Here is an 18254-nt window from a genome sequence, read left to right on the forward strand (position 1 = left end):
TTTTTAATTGGGTTGTTTGATTTTCCATTGTTGAGTTATAGGAGCTTCTTATATATTCCAGATATTAACTCCTTATCAGATATATGATTTGCAAATATTTTCTCCCATTCCACAAGTTGCTTTTTCACTCTGTCAATAGCGTCCTGTGATGCAGTTTTTAATTTTGATATAGTCCAGTTTATCTGTTTTTCCTTTTGCTCCCTGTGAGTTATTTTCATTTTTATTTAACCTTATAAGTATTCTATAAGCTGCCTTAAACTCTTCCTAGAACAGAATATAAATAGATAATAATGTAATCACTTACTCTTCAATATTAGATATCCTATTTTCCTATGATATTTTAATTTTTTTATATGTTGTGATGAACCATTTTTTATTTGTTAATGGCATGAATATAAAAAATAGTTCTTGCATATCTGAACAAAAATTATCTATGTAGGGAGACAATTCTCCATGGGTCTCCTGCATTTTTGCATGTTGAGTGAATAAGACACTGACCGTCTTTGCTTTGGATTATCTTTTCAAAGATGATTGTGTAGTAAACAGCCTTGGAAGAAAAGGTAAGTCTGCTTACAGCTTTGGAATATGGAGATAGTATCTCCCTCTAGAGCTAAGGACAGGCATGCTTAGACTCCACTATAAAAGACTTGCGTTCCCTAAGCTCAGGATTCTTCTCGTGTAATACAGCCTACTGCATGTGAAGGTGTGACCCAGCCTTCTTTGCATTGCCATCTGGGAATTGTGGCTCAAGGAACCAGTGCAACAAAAGACTTATATACTGGCTACTGCTATTGCTGTGAGTAAAAAACTGTCCTTTGTCTCTGACCCTGAGGTTCACATCTTCTACGAGCATCCATGAAACTATGTCAAGCTAATTTGTTAGCCTGTATGTGGAGAAAAACTCAGACCCTTCACAGTACTCAACTATGTATTATAAGGTATTTTTGTGAATGTACTTGAAAGCCATTTAGCCTAATCTCCCACTCAGTCAAGAATTTCTTTTGCACATCCTGACAGATGGCATTCTAAATGTCATTTAAATGATTCCTGTAAAAGCAAACTCTTCTCAAAGCCTGTTGCGTCATTGGTTGTTAAGTCCCTCCTTATGTTGAACAGAACTATTTATAACTTCATAATATTGATTTTTGCCTGGCCTCATCTGGTATTACATAGAATATTCTATTTTCCACATGGCAGGTGTTTGTATTTGAAAGTACTTACTTAGTCTCCACTAATCTTATTTTTAACTCTCTACACATATCATTTTCATTCTATATTCTTCACACACTATCTTCTCCAGACCCATTGGAAGCTCTAGACACACTCCAATATGGAGATGATTCTTGTAGATGCTCAGAACTGTAGATGAATTCAAAAGACTATATGGATAAGGCACAATTCAGTGAAAACATATTTATTATTTGAACAGAATACCTTTGATTGATTTAATGTAAATTTTATGTACAGTTTTTGTAGCTCTATCATATTGTCCTATCACATTTGGCTTGTGATTAGTTAAAATATTCAGACTTTTTCCACATGGTCGCATTTAAGCTGTGATTATATTTGTAAAACTGATTTTTTAAATCCATAGCATAAGTTTTTTATTTTTAACCAGTCCAGATCATTTTGAATTTTGCTTCTGTAATCAGTGGTATTAGTTCCTTGTTAGGTAAACTTATGCCATCTGAAAATTTTATAGACATCCTTTCAATCTCTTAATCTTAGTCACTAATGGAAATATTGTCCACCAAAAGGGCTAAGGACAAGCCATTAAATTCTTCTTTCATAATAATCCAGACCATATTTCAATAGTATTGATTAGTTGTTCAACTAGTTATAATCTACTGAATGATGCCATTATCCAGCATAAATGTCACCATTTTATCACAAGGTCATCATGCTTCAGTAAAATTAAAATATTCCATATTCCTGGCATTCTCTAGATCTACCAACTATTTATAAAAGAATATGTCAGCACCTTACTAAGAGAGTAAGAGGAGTGTCATTCAGGAGGAGAATCAATTCTAATTTACTTTGCTAATGACCAAGCAAGGTAAAGGGAACTGGCCTTAGGCATCTTCACCTAAATAAGAATTTGCTTCTGTGATCCCTAATCTCACATAAAGCCGAAGCCTTAAGTTAACATTCTCAGTCACGGAGTCCAGGCAAAAATCCATGGCATCTGGTGGAGAAGTAGAAGCAAAACACATCTGTCTCTGGGGGAACAGGTAGGAAACTCTCCTGCCTCCATTGCCACTTTTGGGTGAGGTTGGAAATATTCTATATCTTTATTGTGGTGCTGGTTATAAATTTGTCAAAATGCATCAAACTGTACATTTTAAAATGATGAATACTACTATATATAAAGTATACCTCAATAAAACTGACAAATAAAAGTATATTAAAATAAGAAGTTAATTTTCTAAAAATTAGAGATTAAGTATAAAGATGAGAACAAAGAACATGAAATCAATACTGCCTTTTAAAACAAGCTGAATTTTGAAATGGTAATAATTACCATTAAAATTTAGGTCTAGAAAGATTTCCTAAGGAACTTAAGTGGAGTAAAGTTACCTATAGAGCAGTTTTATTTGGATCATTGAAAATCTTATAATTTCCCTTCCAGAGTTTCTAACAATACCTTACAAATGAAGAATATATTTTCTTCCACATGCCATTAAAATATTTGCAATACTCCATTATTTATTACTCTTGATATATATGAAAAGCAGAAATGCACAAGACATTTTGTATTTACATCATAATAAAGTGAGAAATAAACAATAAAAGTTATGGTAAGGAAAACTACCCTTTGGAAATCAAACAATGCTATCCTAAATAATATTTCAATCAAAGAGGAATTAAAATCTATAATTAGAGACTAGGGAAATAATATAGAATGAAACATACTCTATCATTCTTATGGACACGGTCAAAGCTAAAATCAGTAAACAAAAAATCATAGCTATAAATGCTTTATTTAGAGAGAAAACATAGATTGAATAAGTCACGAATGAGAAGAAAAACAATAAAATAAAATCCAGAGAGAACAAAAATGGATTAATAGATATAAAAGTAGAAATGAATGAACTGAAGGACAGAAAGAACAGCAGAATGAATAGCTAAATCTAAGATTAGTTTGGCTGAAAAGACTAACAAAATACAAAACCTCTGGCAACTCAATTCTAGCATAATATTTTATAAAAATCACAGTATAATAATTTTAAAAAACCCTTACTTTTATGTTTGTTCACTTTTTGTCCTGGACGTAGTTCTGTTTTATTATTCACTTTCTTTTTTTTTTTTTTTTTTTTAAAGATTTTATTTATTTATTTTTTCCCCCAAAGCCCCAGTAGATAGTTGTGTGTCATAGCTGCACATCCTTCTAGTTGCTGTATGTGGGACGCCGCCTCAGCATGGCCGGAGAAGCAGCGCGCCGGTGGGAGCCCGGGATCCGAACTCGGGTCGCCAGCAGTGGAGCGCGCTCACTTAACCACCAAGCCACGGGGCCGGCCCCTATTATTCACTTTCTTAATCCTTGACTTTAATATTCTGTTTATTAATTTTAATGCTTTTTTTGAATCAGTAATTAATCCAAATCATCCCTACAAAAGATCAAAGGACAAAGTCCACAAGATCATGTTGATGGATCCAAAGGGCATTTGAAAAAAATTAAACATTTATTTCTGATAATAACTCTTCAAAAATAATAATTTTTTCTCAAATCAATCCAAAATCATAGTTATCAGTGAAATATTGAAACATCCCTGGATCACCTCACTTATTTAAATTCCTTTTAAAAAATTTTAGCCTATGCAGTAAGAACAGAAGATATAAATATTGAAAAGCATTGCCAAGCATCATTGTTTGCAGATGATGTGAATAAAAGTAAATTTTTGCAATATTAAGTCAGAAGGATACAAAAATAAGTTTTTTTGTGTGTGTGTGAGGAAGATCAGCCCTGAGCTAACATCCATGCCAATCCTCCTCTTTTTGCTGAGGAAGACTGGCCCTGGGCTAACATCCATTCCCATCTTCCTCTACTTTATATGAGAGGCCGCCACAGCATGGTCTCACAAGCGGTGCTTCCGTGCGTGCCTGGGATTGGAACCCTGGGCCACCAGCGGCTGAGCATGGGCACTTAATCGCTACGCCACCGGGGCTGGCCCCCCAAAATAAGTATTTTTAAAACGTGTATCTAAATGCTGGCAATAAGAAGTTAGGAAATATAATGGAAAAAAATCCCATTCTTATTATGCATATATGTAGTGCTTCTCAAGTTTTAATGTGCATACAAATCATCTGAGGGTCTTGTTAAAATGCAGATTCAGTAGGTTCGGAGTGGGGATCAAGATTTCACATTTCTAATGAGGTCCCAGGTGCTGCTGATCATACTTTGAGCAGTAACTTGTGTATATCTATATAGATATAGATATATACACACACACATACACCTATATGCACATACATTTATACATGTATATCCTCATGTATAATTTTAAAACTTAAGAATTAATAAGAAATTAGTAAAACTTCTATTTTTAAAAAGGTAAAAGGAAGGTTAAATTATTACTCGGAGATAGATATAAAAGAATATTTGAATGCAGAAGAGAAATGTCACATTCCTGGATGGGAAGACAATAGTATAAAAATGTCTATTCTTCTTAAAATTAATCTAATGCCTTTATTTTAACACCAGTGAAAACCACAAAATGCTGTTTTTTGCAACTTTAGAAAATGAAGATTATAAAGTTCATTAGGAAGAATAAATATGCCATATGAGATAAAGTTTTTCACAAAGAGGACATTAGGAAGTTATTTCCCTTCCAGAAATTAAAGTATATTTTAAAATGACAATAAATAAAACAGTTTGTTCCTGTCACAAAAACAGACAGATCAGAGGGTGTGGGAGCCAGCCCTGATGGCCTAGTTGTTAAAGTTCAGTACACTCTGCTTTGGCGGTCCGGGTTTTGTTCCCGGGTGTGGAACCACACCACTCGTCTGTCAGTAGCCATGCTGTGGTGGTGGCTCACATAGAAGAGCTAGAAGGACTCACAACTAAAATATACAACTATGTACTGGGGCTTTAGGGGGGCAAAAAAAGAGGGAGAGGTAGATTGGCAACAGATGTTAGCTCAGAGTGAATCTTTCCCAGCAAAAAATAAAAAAAGCAAGTGTTGGATACAAAGTCCAGCCATCAATCCAAATATGCATATGAACTTAGTATATAATAAAGGTGACATATCAGATCACTGAGAGAAGGAGAAATTATTTGACAAGTGAATTGAAACACTTTGAATAATCACCAAAATAGACATATTCTGGCCTCACAACATTACAAACTTAGGACTTAGTAGAACAAGCACACACACATGCATGCACACACAAGTTAAATTACATAAAATTTAATATAAAAGATAAGTTTAAAGCAGTCACTAATAGAAATCATAAGAAGCATAAGATATACCACAGATAACACACTGATAAAGAAAATAAACTGTATCTATTATAATATTTATTATTTTACATGATCCCATTCTCTTAGAATAGGGCTAGTCAAGCAAGTGAGCAATCATGGCCCATTACTAACACTACCTCCATTCTACTGACAAAAATTCAATGAATGACTTCCATTATTTAGCTATTCTGTCTAACATGAGTCCTGTTTTTTTACCTATCAGCATAGCTAAATCAGAGTTATTTCCTCTTGGATAAAATCAGACCAATCAGCACAGAGATCTTCTCTCTCTGATGATAATTGTAGGGGTGTTTGTTGCTCTCACTCCAGCTCCACTTGGAGTGTCCCTTTTGGTCACAGACTGCCTCCCACAGCTCCCCAAATGGCATCAAATGATAAATGACTAAGAACTTCTCAAAGGCTAAATCAACATTTCCTCTACAAGTTGTACACAATGTAAAACACATCTTTGAAAGGCTATGTCATTTTAGAAAGCATCAAATAAATTAATAAATATGTAAAAAACTAGGCTTCACAATCACCACTGGCATTTCCTTGCCAAATATCTCATAGGGCATGTTATAAGCACACAGTGACTGCTGCAATAATCATAAGAACCAAAAACAGTAAATTGCCAAATATCATATCTCATCCTGAATTTCTAAACATTCTTTTGTGATTATACCCCACCCCTCAGGGTAGACTGGTGGATCTTCTTCTGGTCCCTCTTCTGAAGCTGTGACTCACATGATTCAGCGCAGGGTAGTGTTATGGTTAAAAGAACCTAGCAATGGTGATTTCCAAACTCATGTCCTCTGCTTGTATTTCTTCAACACCATAAAAAAGACTTTTTTTTTTTTTTGGCTGAGGAAGATTCACCCTGAGCTAATATCTGTGCCAATCTTCCTCTATTTTATATGTGGCTCACCACCAGAGCATGGTTGCCAATGAGCGGTGTAGATATGCACCTGGGAACTGAACCAGGCCGCTGAAGCTGAGTGCACTGAACTTAGCCACTAGGCCACAGGGCCAGCCCCCAAAAGGACTTTTAATTACAAGCAATTTAAAAAAAAATCTGTCCTTTTATAAAATCACACTGAAAGAGTGTTTACCTCACCAACCCTCACTACCCACAATAATCTTCTCCTCCATCTACATCCAAAGCCACTTTGATGACTCTTCCTCTCCCCCTTCCCTCTCTTTTACTAAACCCTTCCCTCACTACTCCTCTTGCCCACCACACCCCATCCTTCTCTCCAGTCTAATCCATTTTTGTCAAAAGAACTTGTCTGGCAAAGCAAGATTCTTGGAGAATAGCCCAGCAAAACCGTGACACTACATCATGGGCAAAGAGATGTCAAAGGCTAGAAATACCCATTCAGTAAGGATTCTACCCCATCACATTTGTTGACATTTATTATAAATGCATAAGTGAATTAATAATTACAAAGTAAGAGGGGAGAATTAGCTATAATATGGAAGAAAAAGTTCTGGTCGGAGTCGAAAGACCCAGGCCTGTTCGTTTCACTCTGATCTACTTTTACAAGAGTACTTTTACAGGGATAAAATATATAAACATGCTTTGTAAACATACTCTTTTTATGAATTAATGTAAAATATTAGTAGTAGATATTAATAGTTCAATATTAGTATGGAATAAACTCATGCAATAGATTTTAAATTTCCAACATTTTAATCAGAAATCACCAACGGGAATAATGTGTGTTGTTGGGGTATTAATGTATTCACTTGTACAAATTATTAGTCATAGAATACAGTAAAACATCACTAACTCAGGCTTCTCTAATTCAGAAATCATCCTAGGAGAGGCAGCAAGGTATAATACAAAGTACTGTGGCTAGAGATGGGAAATACAATGAATTTGAAACAGCACTCCTACTAACTAGTTGTGTGTGATTTTAGAAAGATCGTTTAACCTCTCTGGATTCTGTTCACTTGTGTTCAAAGTGAGCTAAATTATTCAATCAATTCATCTCAGCATCATATAAGTCTGTGATTCTACATGGGCCAGACAGATGTTTCTTTTCTACTTTATTCTTTCCATAAGCAATGTTTCTGAGAAGGGAATTATTTTTGTCTGCATGATTTTCAATCTGGAGTTCATGAATAGCTTTAAAGGGCCACATGAATTCCCTAAATTTGGGCAACTATGTTTATGCACATTTTTCTGGACAGAGGTTCATAGCTTCTATCTGATTCTCAAAGAGCTCTGTAAACCTCTCAACAAAAGATTAAGAACCACTTACTTCAATAATAAACTAATTCCAAGTGATCCTCATCAGCTTGTAAAAGAAGGCTCACAAGAAGTTGCTAAATCATCCCATGTTGGTTCTGTAACATTTGTATCTCACATCAATAACAGAGCACACTCTGCTACTATAAGGTACATTTCAAACTTTCACTAACGACTGCCTCCTCATTTGGTGATGGGCCATGGACTATGTTCAGCTAGTTCAGCTCATTATCTTGAATGCCTTGAACAGTGCCTGGCTCTCAGTGAGCAAGGAAGGGGAATGTCTACCACTTTATCTCTGGGGGAAGAAGGCAACTGTGGAGTGATCATCTTCTCATCTGGGCTTGGATTGAGACTTCAGAACTCTACAAGGTGATGGAAGAATCAGCAAGTAAGGATAGATAGATATTCTTAGCCACAAGTCCAGCCTTGTAATTTCAATAACACAAAATGGAAACCCAAGTGAATAAGGGCCTTACCAAAAGTGGCGAGGTCAGGACTAGAGTCCTTAACAAGGGCTCCTCCCCTTCTACTACATTGTCCAGCTGGAGGAAGAAGCAGAACCTAACTATGAAGTGCAAATGAACGTGTCACCCAAATGCCAGTTCCCTTCTTTTAACTGAAATTCAGCAGCTAACAACCTCCTCCTTCATTACAGGAAGACATACGATAAATAACCTGCGATTTTTGCCTGATTTATTAACATAAGCAAATAAAATAGTGTCATATCTTATATGTAATATAAGTCGGATTCAAATTCTTTGTCATTGTCATATCTATAAAAGATATCCAGTGCTGTAAATAAAATTGCTTTTATCATGCAAACTTAGTTTTTCAATAATGCTTGTTTATTTGTCTTAACTGACAATTACAGGAAGAAAAGGGCTTCGTTCATTAGTATCTTTTAAAATATATTGTATATAAAATTGAATGCATGCTATTTCATTCCTATACACTTCTGGTAATTGACTTTTCAAACCTAATAACATTTGTGTTTATCTTGTTACAGGAGCATTGTTTTAAACCCAGCCTATTTCCGAAATCATCTTCGTCAGGCAACAGTGTTTAGATGTCTGGAGAGATATTCAGAAGCTGCCCGGTATGTTTGTTATAACTTTTGAGAAGATTTATTTCAAGTTAAATTAGTTTTATTCTCAGCTTCTGGTAATAGCATAATAGAACTTTCCATTTCTCTCATGGAGTATGATTTTACCAGAATTATTGTCTTATAAACGTCAAACCAACAATTATTGACTATCTTTTTCTTTAATTAAAGCCATTCTGTGTTCATAGCTCTTAGTAAAATTCAAACTTTCTAGCCATAAGGTCACTGATAAAGATGGGAAAACTTCCATGGAAGATTAGAAATGAACTTGAACTCTTGCTCTCAAGTACATTCCTGATCTTGGTTGTAATGACACAATTCTGTGCCTATCTCTTTTTTGAGTTCTGGAAATAAAATCCAACCACATAAAAAGGACCCTGAGAGCCCATTTCTAGAAAAGATGGCATCAGTTATAACACCAAGGGTTGTAAGAGGTGTCCTAAAGATTGCCTCTTGGACTCCAATACGTTTCATAAAAACCCAGTGAGGCAGCTCTTAATATTCTCATCCCCAGAACCTAAACTTATGGCAAAGAATTGCAAGAACTGTGCAGCAGCCTCAGTGCTACACTCGGAATTCCTTCTCACCTGTGACAACCAAGGCTTTTTCCTTCCTGGATCAAACTGATCATATCAGACTCCCCTTCCCTTTGATTAATTCTCTCGAAGAAAATTTTCCTCATCTCCCAATATATAGGTACCTGCTATTTCTTGATCATCCACTCTTCCACCCCAGGAATTTATCAAGAAAGTGTGGGTGGTTTTCACATTTACTCCAAACATAATTCCTAAGGAGAAATTCACAGTAATGGGGCCGGGGGACCTAGGTTGCAGGTGGCTGCTGTCTCTAGAACATTTTCAAATAACACTTTCTTGGAAAATGAAGTTTAAGGAATTTAAGTGGGTAATAAAATGGTTCCATAAAATTGATGCCGTGAGGTTGACATCAATTCCATTTGTACAAGATGGTCCTAGCAGTTACCTGAACTCAATTAAATGATGAATAAGGAAGGCAGAATTAATCCCAACTACCCTCACTTTGCAGTCAAACAATCAGTATGCCACAATATCTATTTACCTGTCCGCTAATGTCCACTTTTAAAAATTAAAATAGGTCTTCATCTATCAATCTCTTTTTTTGCAGTCCGTTTTTCCTTATGCTCTTTCTCCAACATGTTTTAGCTTACATATTCACATATGACTTCTTCCTACTTTTCATTCTCTGCTGAGTTGTCCCTGTGGCTTACTTTCTGCCCACACAGTTTTCCTAACTATGTGAATGAGAGGGAATTTAAAAGATGATAGTAAGCTTCCTTCTGTCTCACGCTTTTTAAAGGTCACTAGTTACAATTGAAGATAATAGATTCAGTATAAACAGATAGTTATCTCTAAAATAGCTTTCCTTAAGAGATGGTTTATTAATTGTCTTCTGAATCTAATCAAAAGATAATAGGAGAAGGCTAGAAGCAACGTCAGAACTAGATTGCAAGGAGTAAAAAGCTGCTAGTGGTGTTTTGGAATCAGCTTGCACAGACTCTAGAAAGCTGATTGTTAAATATTCAGGAATTTGGGGACAGCTAGTTGTTAAACTGCAGGAGAAGTTAGCAATGCTGGGAGAGTTTACACTATGGAAATGGCAAATGTGGCAAATCTAGGTTTTTTGGGTTTGGGGGAGAGACAGAAGACTGGTATATCGTTGACTATAACTTAATTGTATCAAGCATAACTGTTTGAGTTCAAGTGGTGATGACAACTCCTTATGGGTCCTAAAACAAACAAGTAAACAATGATAACTTGAAAATTAGGATATTGTCAGTGTTTGCCATGTAAAATTGGCACTGAATATCCATTGTCCTTGGCGTGTATATCTCTGCAGTAAAGTAAGTATATCTGTTTAATATCGTTTGATGATTGGCCTGAGAGGGCTCCTTGAGAAAGTTTCTGGTAATTGTTGGTTACGCTGGTGTGGACTTTCAGCAGAAAAGCAGATACAATTACTTTCAGATACAAGTATTTTTCATCTTGGTTTCCTTGGCTATTATGTACATCTTCAACATACGGTATCAGTCATCCTTTTTTTCACTCCAAGGGAAAGAATGCAATGAATCGTGAACATGAATATCTTAGTGTCTCTTGGCTATTAGATTTCTAATGTAAAACAATAAATACAAATCAATATATAAAGCATTGATGTTTATCAATCAATTTCTTAGAGATTTGGGTAGTTTGGTTCAGGCCTCTTACGAGCACATTGTATTAAAACTCATTGGAAAAGTCAACACTTCAAGGTTATTTTCTTTTGGATGCCAACTAGTCATGTTTCTGAGATTGAGAGGCACCTACCACATACAAAAGAATGCCATTACTATGTGACTTAGGAAGTCTTAAAACCATGATCCCCAGTGAAATGGATCATCTCCTATCTGATCCAAGAAAGAATATATGTAATCAGTGCCTGGATATCGGGCTGTCTAAGGTTTCCCGAGCCTAACTAGCTCTACCCAGGAAGGAATTCCTAGTGAATAGGCCAGAAAAGAGTCTCAGGACAGCCTCATAAAAGCCCAGATTCTCAACCAGAGGCTAGAGGAAATGCTACTCCCTGTGATGGAATGGAAGGTATCAGCCCAGTTTACAGCAATGGACAGGTCCTTTTATTTTATGGGTCAATATCTTTTCAGTAACATCCTACCCGAAGAAAGAGCAAGAATATATAGATGGTAGAAAACTGAATAAAAATAAGAATATTTTATTTGATTTGGGCTCTGCAGGGATGCTAGTTATCCTTGAGGAGACAATTGGCAATGGTTAAATTGGTGAAATCATATTTTCAGACCACAAATCTAAATTGAGATTGCTGTAACCCCCCAAGACACAGCCAATCTGTGAGGCCTTACCTGAAATAGCAAGTAGCCTCTCTCTTTAACATCTCTCTGTTTCTATGCATATAAAAGTACACGTGTTGAAGTAGAATGTCCTTGGTCAAATCTGTCCCTCCTCCCCAACACTCACACTTACACACACACACACACACACACACATCATTTGGCCTACCTTCATAAGAAAGATGATAAGACAAGAAAAAATATGCAGAGATGTGAAACAAACAAAAGTCAACACTGACTACTTTGTGAAGAGAACTAATAACTCTTGATAATGTGAATGTCATGATGTCTTTCATCTCTGTGTGCTCATTGACTAGCACAGGGCTTGGCACATCCCAAGCACCAGTTCGGGGTTTGAAAATTAAATTAGATAGTTTTTGAGTATATGGTTAAAAACCATTTAGCTGCATCAATAAGGAGGTAATACATGAAATTGTTAGTACAACCCTGATTGAAAGATAAATATGAGAGTGTGCACACAGTAAAGTCAGGTGATAGTATCATCCCTCCTATAGTGGAGATCCATAAGGCAAAAAATAGATGACATTGTGCAGAATCTCTAGTTAAGACCACACTGTATAAGAGGAAGCAAACTGAAGGTAACACTAAAGGAGAAAGCACAACAAGGCCTCTTTCTCCATCACTGAGGAAGAATGAGCTGTGTATTTCTATATACATGAACTAGACAGGGTTATGCTAGAGCAGAAATAACACATTCAAATGCTTACAAAGCCCAAGCAGATGGTGTGCGAAGGAGGCCAATTATAAGATTAAAGGATATTGTTTGAACTACAGAAAACTGGAGATCACTAACTAGAGTGACCATATAACTTATCTTTCAAATTGGGCACTTGTGATAGTAAAAGTGGGCACTATTAAGGATTATACCAGGAAAACAGGAATAAACCAAGACTGATATGAGCACATTGGCTACATGGTCACCCTACCACTGGCCCTTCCAAAGGGAGTGGCCATATTCAAGTCCAGCTAGTGTTGCTGTATAGGAATGTAGGTTCAGTGTTGCAGATTTGTGGGTCTTCAAGAAATATTATAATAATTCAGAGCTTTCCAAGAAATTCTTTTACTTTTAAATTTTGGCAATTTCAAGTTTTTCAAACACAGTGTCTTAAGACTTAAGAAAACTGAAGAAGTCCCATGCATCAAAATGTAATTCACTGAAGAATCAATTTGCCAAATGACCAACTAGCAGAATTCACCAAATTTAAAGTTACTAAAAACTTATTTTAAGAAATAATCTTATTGAATAATTAATATGAATACATTTTCTTATGTACATATTCTTTATGAATACATTCAGCAAATTTTTTTTTTTTTAGTTTTGGAGAATTTTCCATTTTTCAAAAGCTAAAGCCATGGAATGGCTTATTATGAATGTATTCTTCTTGTGTGTATGATTATTACTCTACTGTTCTTGAATATATTCTATGACTGTTTTCTCATGTATATAACCAAAATTTTAATTTGGAAGTTTAACAGTTTATACTGATTTCTTTCTCATATTTTAGAAGTCATTTTTGATTTTTAACATTGTATCATTTTTAGGATTCTTTCCCCAATTTTTGGAGAGTGACCAAATTTACCTATTTGATAAAACGTATTTTTAACTATTTATAACAATTAATATTTAATGGGACAATTTTGTTTTTTGTTTTTTTTTTTTGGTGAGGAAGACCAGCCCTGAGCTAACATCCATGCTGATCCTCTTCTTTTTGCTGAGGAAGACTGGCCCTGAGCTAATATCCGGCCCATCTTCCTCCATTTTACGTGGGACACCACCACAGCATGGCCTGACAAGCAGTGCGTAGGTGCGCACCAGGGATCCGAACCGGGGCCGCCAGCAGCGGAACACGTGAACTTAACCTCTATGCCATGGGGCCGGCCCCAATGAGATGATTTTAACAGCATTCTACTGTATCTCCTGAAGCTACAGAAGGCGAAGATAGAGAAATGGACAGTAAACAACACAGCACAGTCTGGGCTGTGGATCCCACAGATGGGAGACTGAAGAACAGAGAGGAACTGGAGGCCCCAGAACCATGGAGTTCTGGCTCCCTTCAAATTCATCTGTAGGATTGCTGTAAATTTTCTAAAGAGTTAAATAGACTAAGTTTAGTAAATAAATATATTTATAAATTTGACAAATTGGTCATTTGACAAACTCATCATTTGATGAATTGACCTAGAGCCCACAGAAGCCTGTGGACCACAGCATCAGATCTGAAGCCTGGATCAAGTGCTCTCTTCCAGCTCTAAATGAATACTGGGGTTTAATCTCTCCAGGGAAAAAGCTGAGCCTCCTCCTACCAGCATGAGGATTCCTTCCCATGTCAAATTTTGTGCTAGGCAACTTGGGGGAAGATTTTAGTTGAAAACGAGCAATCCACTGTTAGAAAAAGATGGTATTTTAAGAGCTCAATAGCTTTAGCTAATTTACTTTCTCCAACAAATCTGGTCTGTTCTACCTGTTATTTTGTAATATTATTATTTAATACTATATAATATATGCAATATTGCAAGAAATAGATTAAATAATAAAATAAGTTGTCTAAAATTTTCTTATCTTTGTCTAAAGTACTGCCGTAAATGACACACTGGATTTCAGAGCTATTTTATATTACATGTGCCTTTTAGGATTAAAAAAACAAATTGGTGAGATGCCACCAAGTTGTATCAGTCTGCTTGTTGCTGCACTAGGAATTTTCTCCCTCATGCTAATTCCCCACTTTTTGTCTCTCACTCTTGACCTCTGACAGTGTCTTTTAGTTTACTCCTATTTTACCATTTTGGCTGCTTTCCACTCTCATCCTCCTTCTCTGCGCTTGCCTCTTGTTTCACGCCTCTTACCTCTTTCTGAAAAGTTTCTCCCTTCCTTGTGAGTATCCCCTTCCTTCTAGTCACTAATAAGCCATCTCAATGCATCTCATCCAGTCTGTAAGACTTAGCTCTCCTTGGTGATCACGACTGTTATAACTGATCAGCGATTACACTTGCTTTATCTTATATTTTATACTCTAAGTTAGAGACAAATTAGGATATTGGAATTTTCTGGAAATCTTCTCTCTGGATAAGTGTACAATGAACACCTCAAACACTAAATCCCTTGAAAAACAGATTCTTTTAGAAATGAATGATCAGCCATGCCTAAGGTGTGACACATTAGAGTATCAATTTTTGAATGAGAATTAGTATAAACGCTTAGGGTCGGAACTCCATATGATCATCAGGACGTCCCAGGGTTGTTCTTTTGCCAGGTAGTATGTTTCTCTTAAGCCAAATCAAAACATAACACTTCAAGATGCATTGATTCATGGCTATCCTCAGTGACAAGCCAGATAGTAGAGGTTAGTAGACATGGGAGTAGGTAGGTTTCTTGAGACCCAGCAGGGGACTTGGGGGTTGGTTTTGTAGTCATTGTTGGCTTCTTATGAAAGTTGATCCTACCGGAAATTGGAAATAATGCATATATAACTCACAGTCTGCCAAAACAAACAAGATATCCAAAAAGAAACTGAAGTATTCATTCAGAGATCTGGTAACACAAAACAGTGGTGCTGCTACAGATAAGCAGTCACTCAGGAGGAGGACTACAGCAGCGAGCAGGAAGAAACTGGGTCAGCTTTTTTGGTGTCATGAACTCTATGATTTTAAATGAGATTATTATGTATCCTTCAAGGAAGGAGAATATACTGACAGGTAGACTCGAGACAAGTGATTCTGAAGAGATGATAGTAGTGTTGAGAGTTTATTTTAACAGTTCTGATTCAACTGAAAGTGTAAAACCCATTCATTCACCATGCAAGATGCTAAAAATACATCACGGATTTTTTTGGTTAAAATAAGTTCTCATTTATGCCTACAAAACAGATTCAATGAAGACTGTAGGCTAATTTTTATTCTTAAACTGGCCATCTGCCTGAAAGGCTTTCTTCCTCTTTATTGGAGCTAGTTCACCATTGCCAGAATAGCTTGACTGTGGTCTGACATTAGTCAGTCATACATAACAAGGGTTATATGTTGGAAGATGAACATGATCATTCCACCATTAAGTGACCTTCCTTTTTCTTAGATATAACAAAGCTGTATGAACCCTAACCATTGTAAAAATGTTGCTTCTTGGTGTGTGATTTCTAAAACTGACATTAATAAAGAAACATCTAGTCATTTCACATGGCTTAGGTTAAATATCTAGCTATAAGACTTCAACACATCCAGTTTTTATGTATGTAAGGTGTAGTGTTTGTGACTTCTAGGAAAAAAGTGAAGGTTAAAATATACTAGAGCTTCAAGTTTCTAGCCATGTCTTATGTCTTAAGGATTTAAAATTTCAGAGTTGTAAATGTCTAATTTTATAACAAAAATATTAACTTTAAGGCTGTAATGACATCAGGTGGCTAAAAAGTAATTCTGTTGCCTTAAGAAAAGTTGACCCTTTTGGATGTGATCCAAGTTGTAAGTAAATTATTGCAAGGATACATAATCTTACATAAATACAGGAAAAAATTATTTAACTGAGGCTGTTAAAAACAACATCCAAAAATTCATTAGAGAAAAACAAACATTGATTGACCTTGTGAATTCCTCCATCTTGCTGATGTTTATCATGATAATTTTTTGTCCCTTTTCTCTTTTGGATAATGTGCTGCGTATTTGCACTACCTCTAAACATTTCTAAAATAATTTAGAAATGCACAGTTCTAAATGGACTGTGTGCTTTCTGCAAATATTGGTCTAGAAAACTTGTGGCAGAGTACAGAGAAAGACTTTTATCTTTACTATAGATACAACCTTGCATCTTAAAAAAAGTGGGTAAAGCAATGAAGAATACATAAGAGAAAATGCAGAAAAGCCCTAGGATGTCACATTTTAAGTGTGAAGAAATAAGTATCTTCTCTTCCCTCCTTTCTTTCCTTCAATCAGCTGTCCACCCAATTCCACATTTTCTACAATAATAGAATATAGAAAACCAATTAAACAAAAAAGCTTAATCCAAAGGAGCTGAAGTTCAATTCTGAGAGTTCTGTGCTGTTTTCTAATACCTAAGCGTTGCCAAGTGAATTAGAGTTTAGTCTGCAGATGCTAAAATTATGACAAATGGATCGAAACCTCCATGTTTTTAATCCATAAATTGGAGGTAATAATAGCATCTATGTCACAGAAGTTATTATGAGGATTAATGAGACAATTTATATAGTGTACTTAGCACAGTACTTGGCACATCATAAACTCTCAGTAAAAAATGAGCTATTGTCATTGTTTTTGTTATTGTTGACAATTAGAACTCCTCGAAGATAGATGAAGCTACCTCAAGAAAGGAGTTTCTCAACATTGAAACCAGAATTTGTTAAGCAATGATTTAGCTGAGTGCACTACAAGAGGCAAGACTGCACCATAAGACTACTAGATTCTGTCTCACTCGGAGAGTCAATGCTTCCGTGTTTTTGGAAAGCCCAGTGTTAACATAGGGACTGAAGGGCAAGAATCTGATTAGTTTAAGGTGTTAAAAGGGACAAGATTCTGACTTTTTACAAAAATTCTGTGTATGAATATATCATGAATTTTAGCATCCTATTTTATTCTGAGTGATATTCCAATTATTCCTGAAGGGAGTTAAGAGTGTGAGGTCCCCCTAGATGGGCAAGTGGAACTTCAAATTACATAGAGAAAGAGAAGAGTTCAGGTCACCTGGTCTTGACTCCAATTCTCTCTTTTTTCCTTTCCTCAAAAATAGCAAAACCCTGACAAAAGATTAGGTTGGAAATCCTAACAACACACTGCCAGAAACACTGAAATTTTTCATCCTTTTTTTTTTTCATACTGGCGTTGGTTCATCACACTATTATGCACATAAATTAATCTTGATGCCACTAATTGTGAAAATTGCTTATAAGTCAAAAGTTCTATTTCTGTCTCTGTCTGCTAAAGATGAAACATTGCACTAGAGAATTATAGTCAAGCCAGAGAGACCTGTGTTCAACTCCCAGGGCTGCAAATGACTAGGTATGTGTGACCTTGGGCAAGTTAATTAAGTAAGCTCTTTGAGTTTCAATTTCCTCAGCCATAAAATGGAGATAATAATACTGCTTTACAAAGTAAGCATAAGGATTAAATGAAATAATGAACATAAAACTCTAAATTCAGTGCCTGGCACATAGTAAGCCCTCAATTAATTATTGCTACTACTGCTGTTATTGTTGATGTTGTTGCAAGCTTTGAAGAATGATATTTAAAGCCCTAATACATTCACTCTGAATTAATTCTGTTGAGTGAAACTTTGGTATAAAAATTGTATTCCTGAACTACCACCTCAATTTTATCTCAATTTTAGCAGCCATCAACTACGACCTCCTGCTCCTTGCCAAACTTTATGTCAGATGTTTCATCTTTGTTCCTCACAACTCTGCAAAGAAGTTATATTCTGCGTTTTGTAAGTGAGGCAGCTTAAGCTAGAGTTTGAAGGACGTGTTAAAGATCATACCATTGATAAGTAGCAAAACTGGAATTTGACCTTAATTTTATCATCAAGACCCGGACT

At 35.8% G+C, this 18254-nt stretch overlaps 1 protein-coding gene across 1 annotated transcript in view; it reads left to right on the forward strand.

Moving 5' to 3' along the window:
• SPATA16 (spermatogenesis associated 16) overlaps positions 1 to 18254 on the forward strand; it is a 220021-nt gene that overhangs the window by 87998 nt on the left and 113769 nt on the right. Inside the window, exon 3 of the mRNA XM_014783174.2 lies at positions 8725 to 8814. Coding sequence (XP_014638660.1) covers positions 8725 to 8814 — 90 coding nt within the window. The remainder of the gene's footprint in view (positions 1 to 8724; positions 8815 to 18254) is intronic.

The sequence above is a fragment of the Ceratotherium simum genome, chromosome 15 (genome assembly GCF_057802395.1).
Source record: "Ceratotherium simum simum isolate JZ-2026a chromosome 15, ASM5780239v1, whole genome shotgun sequence".
Taxonomy (NCBI): Eukaryota; Metazoa; Chordata; class Mammalia; order Perissodactyla; family Rhinocerotidae; genus Ceratotherium; species Ceratotherium simum.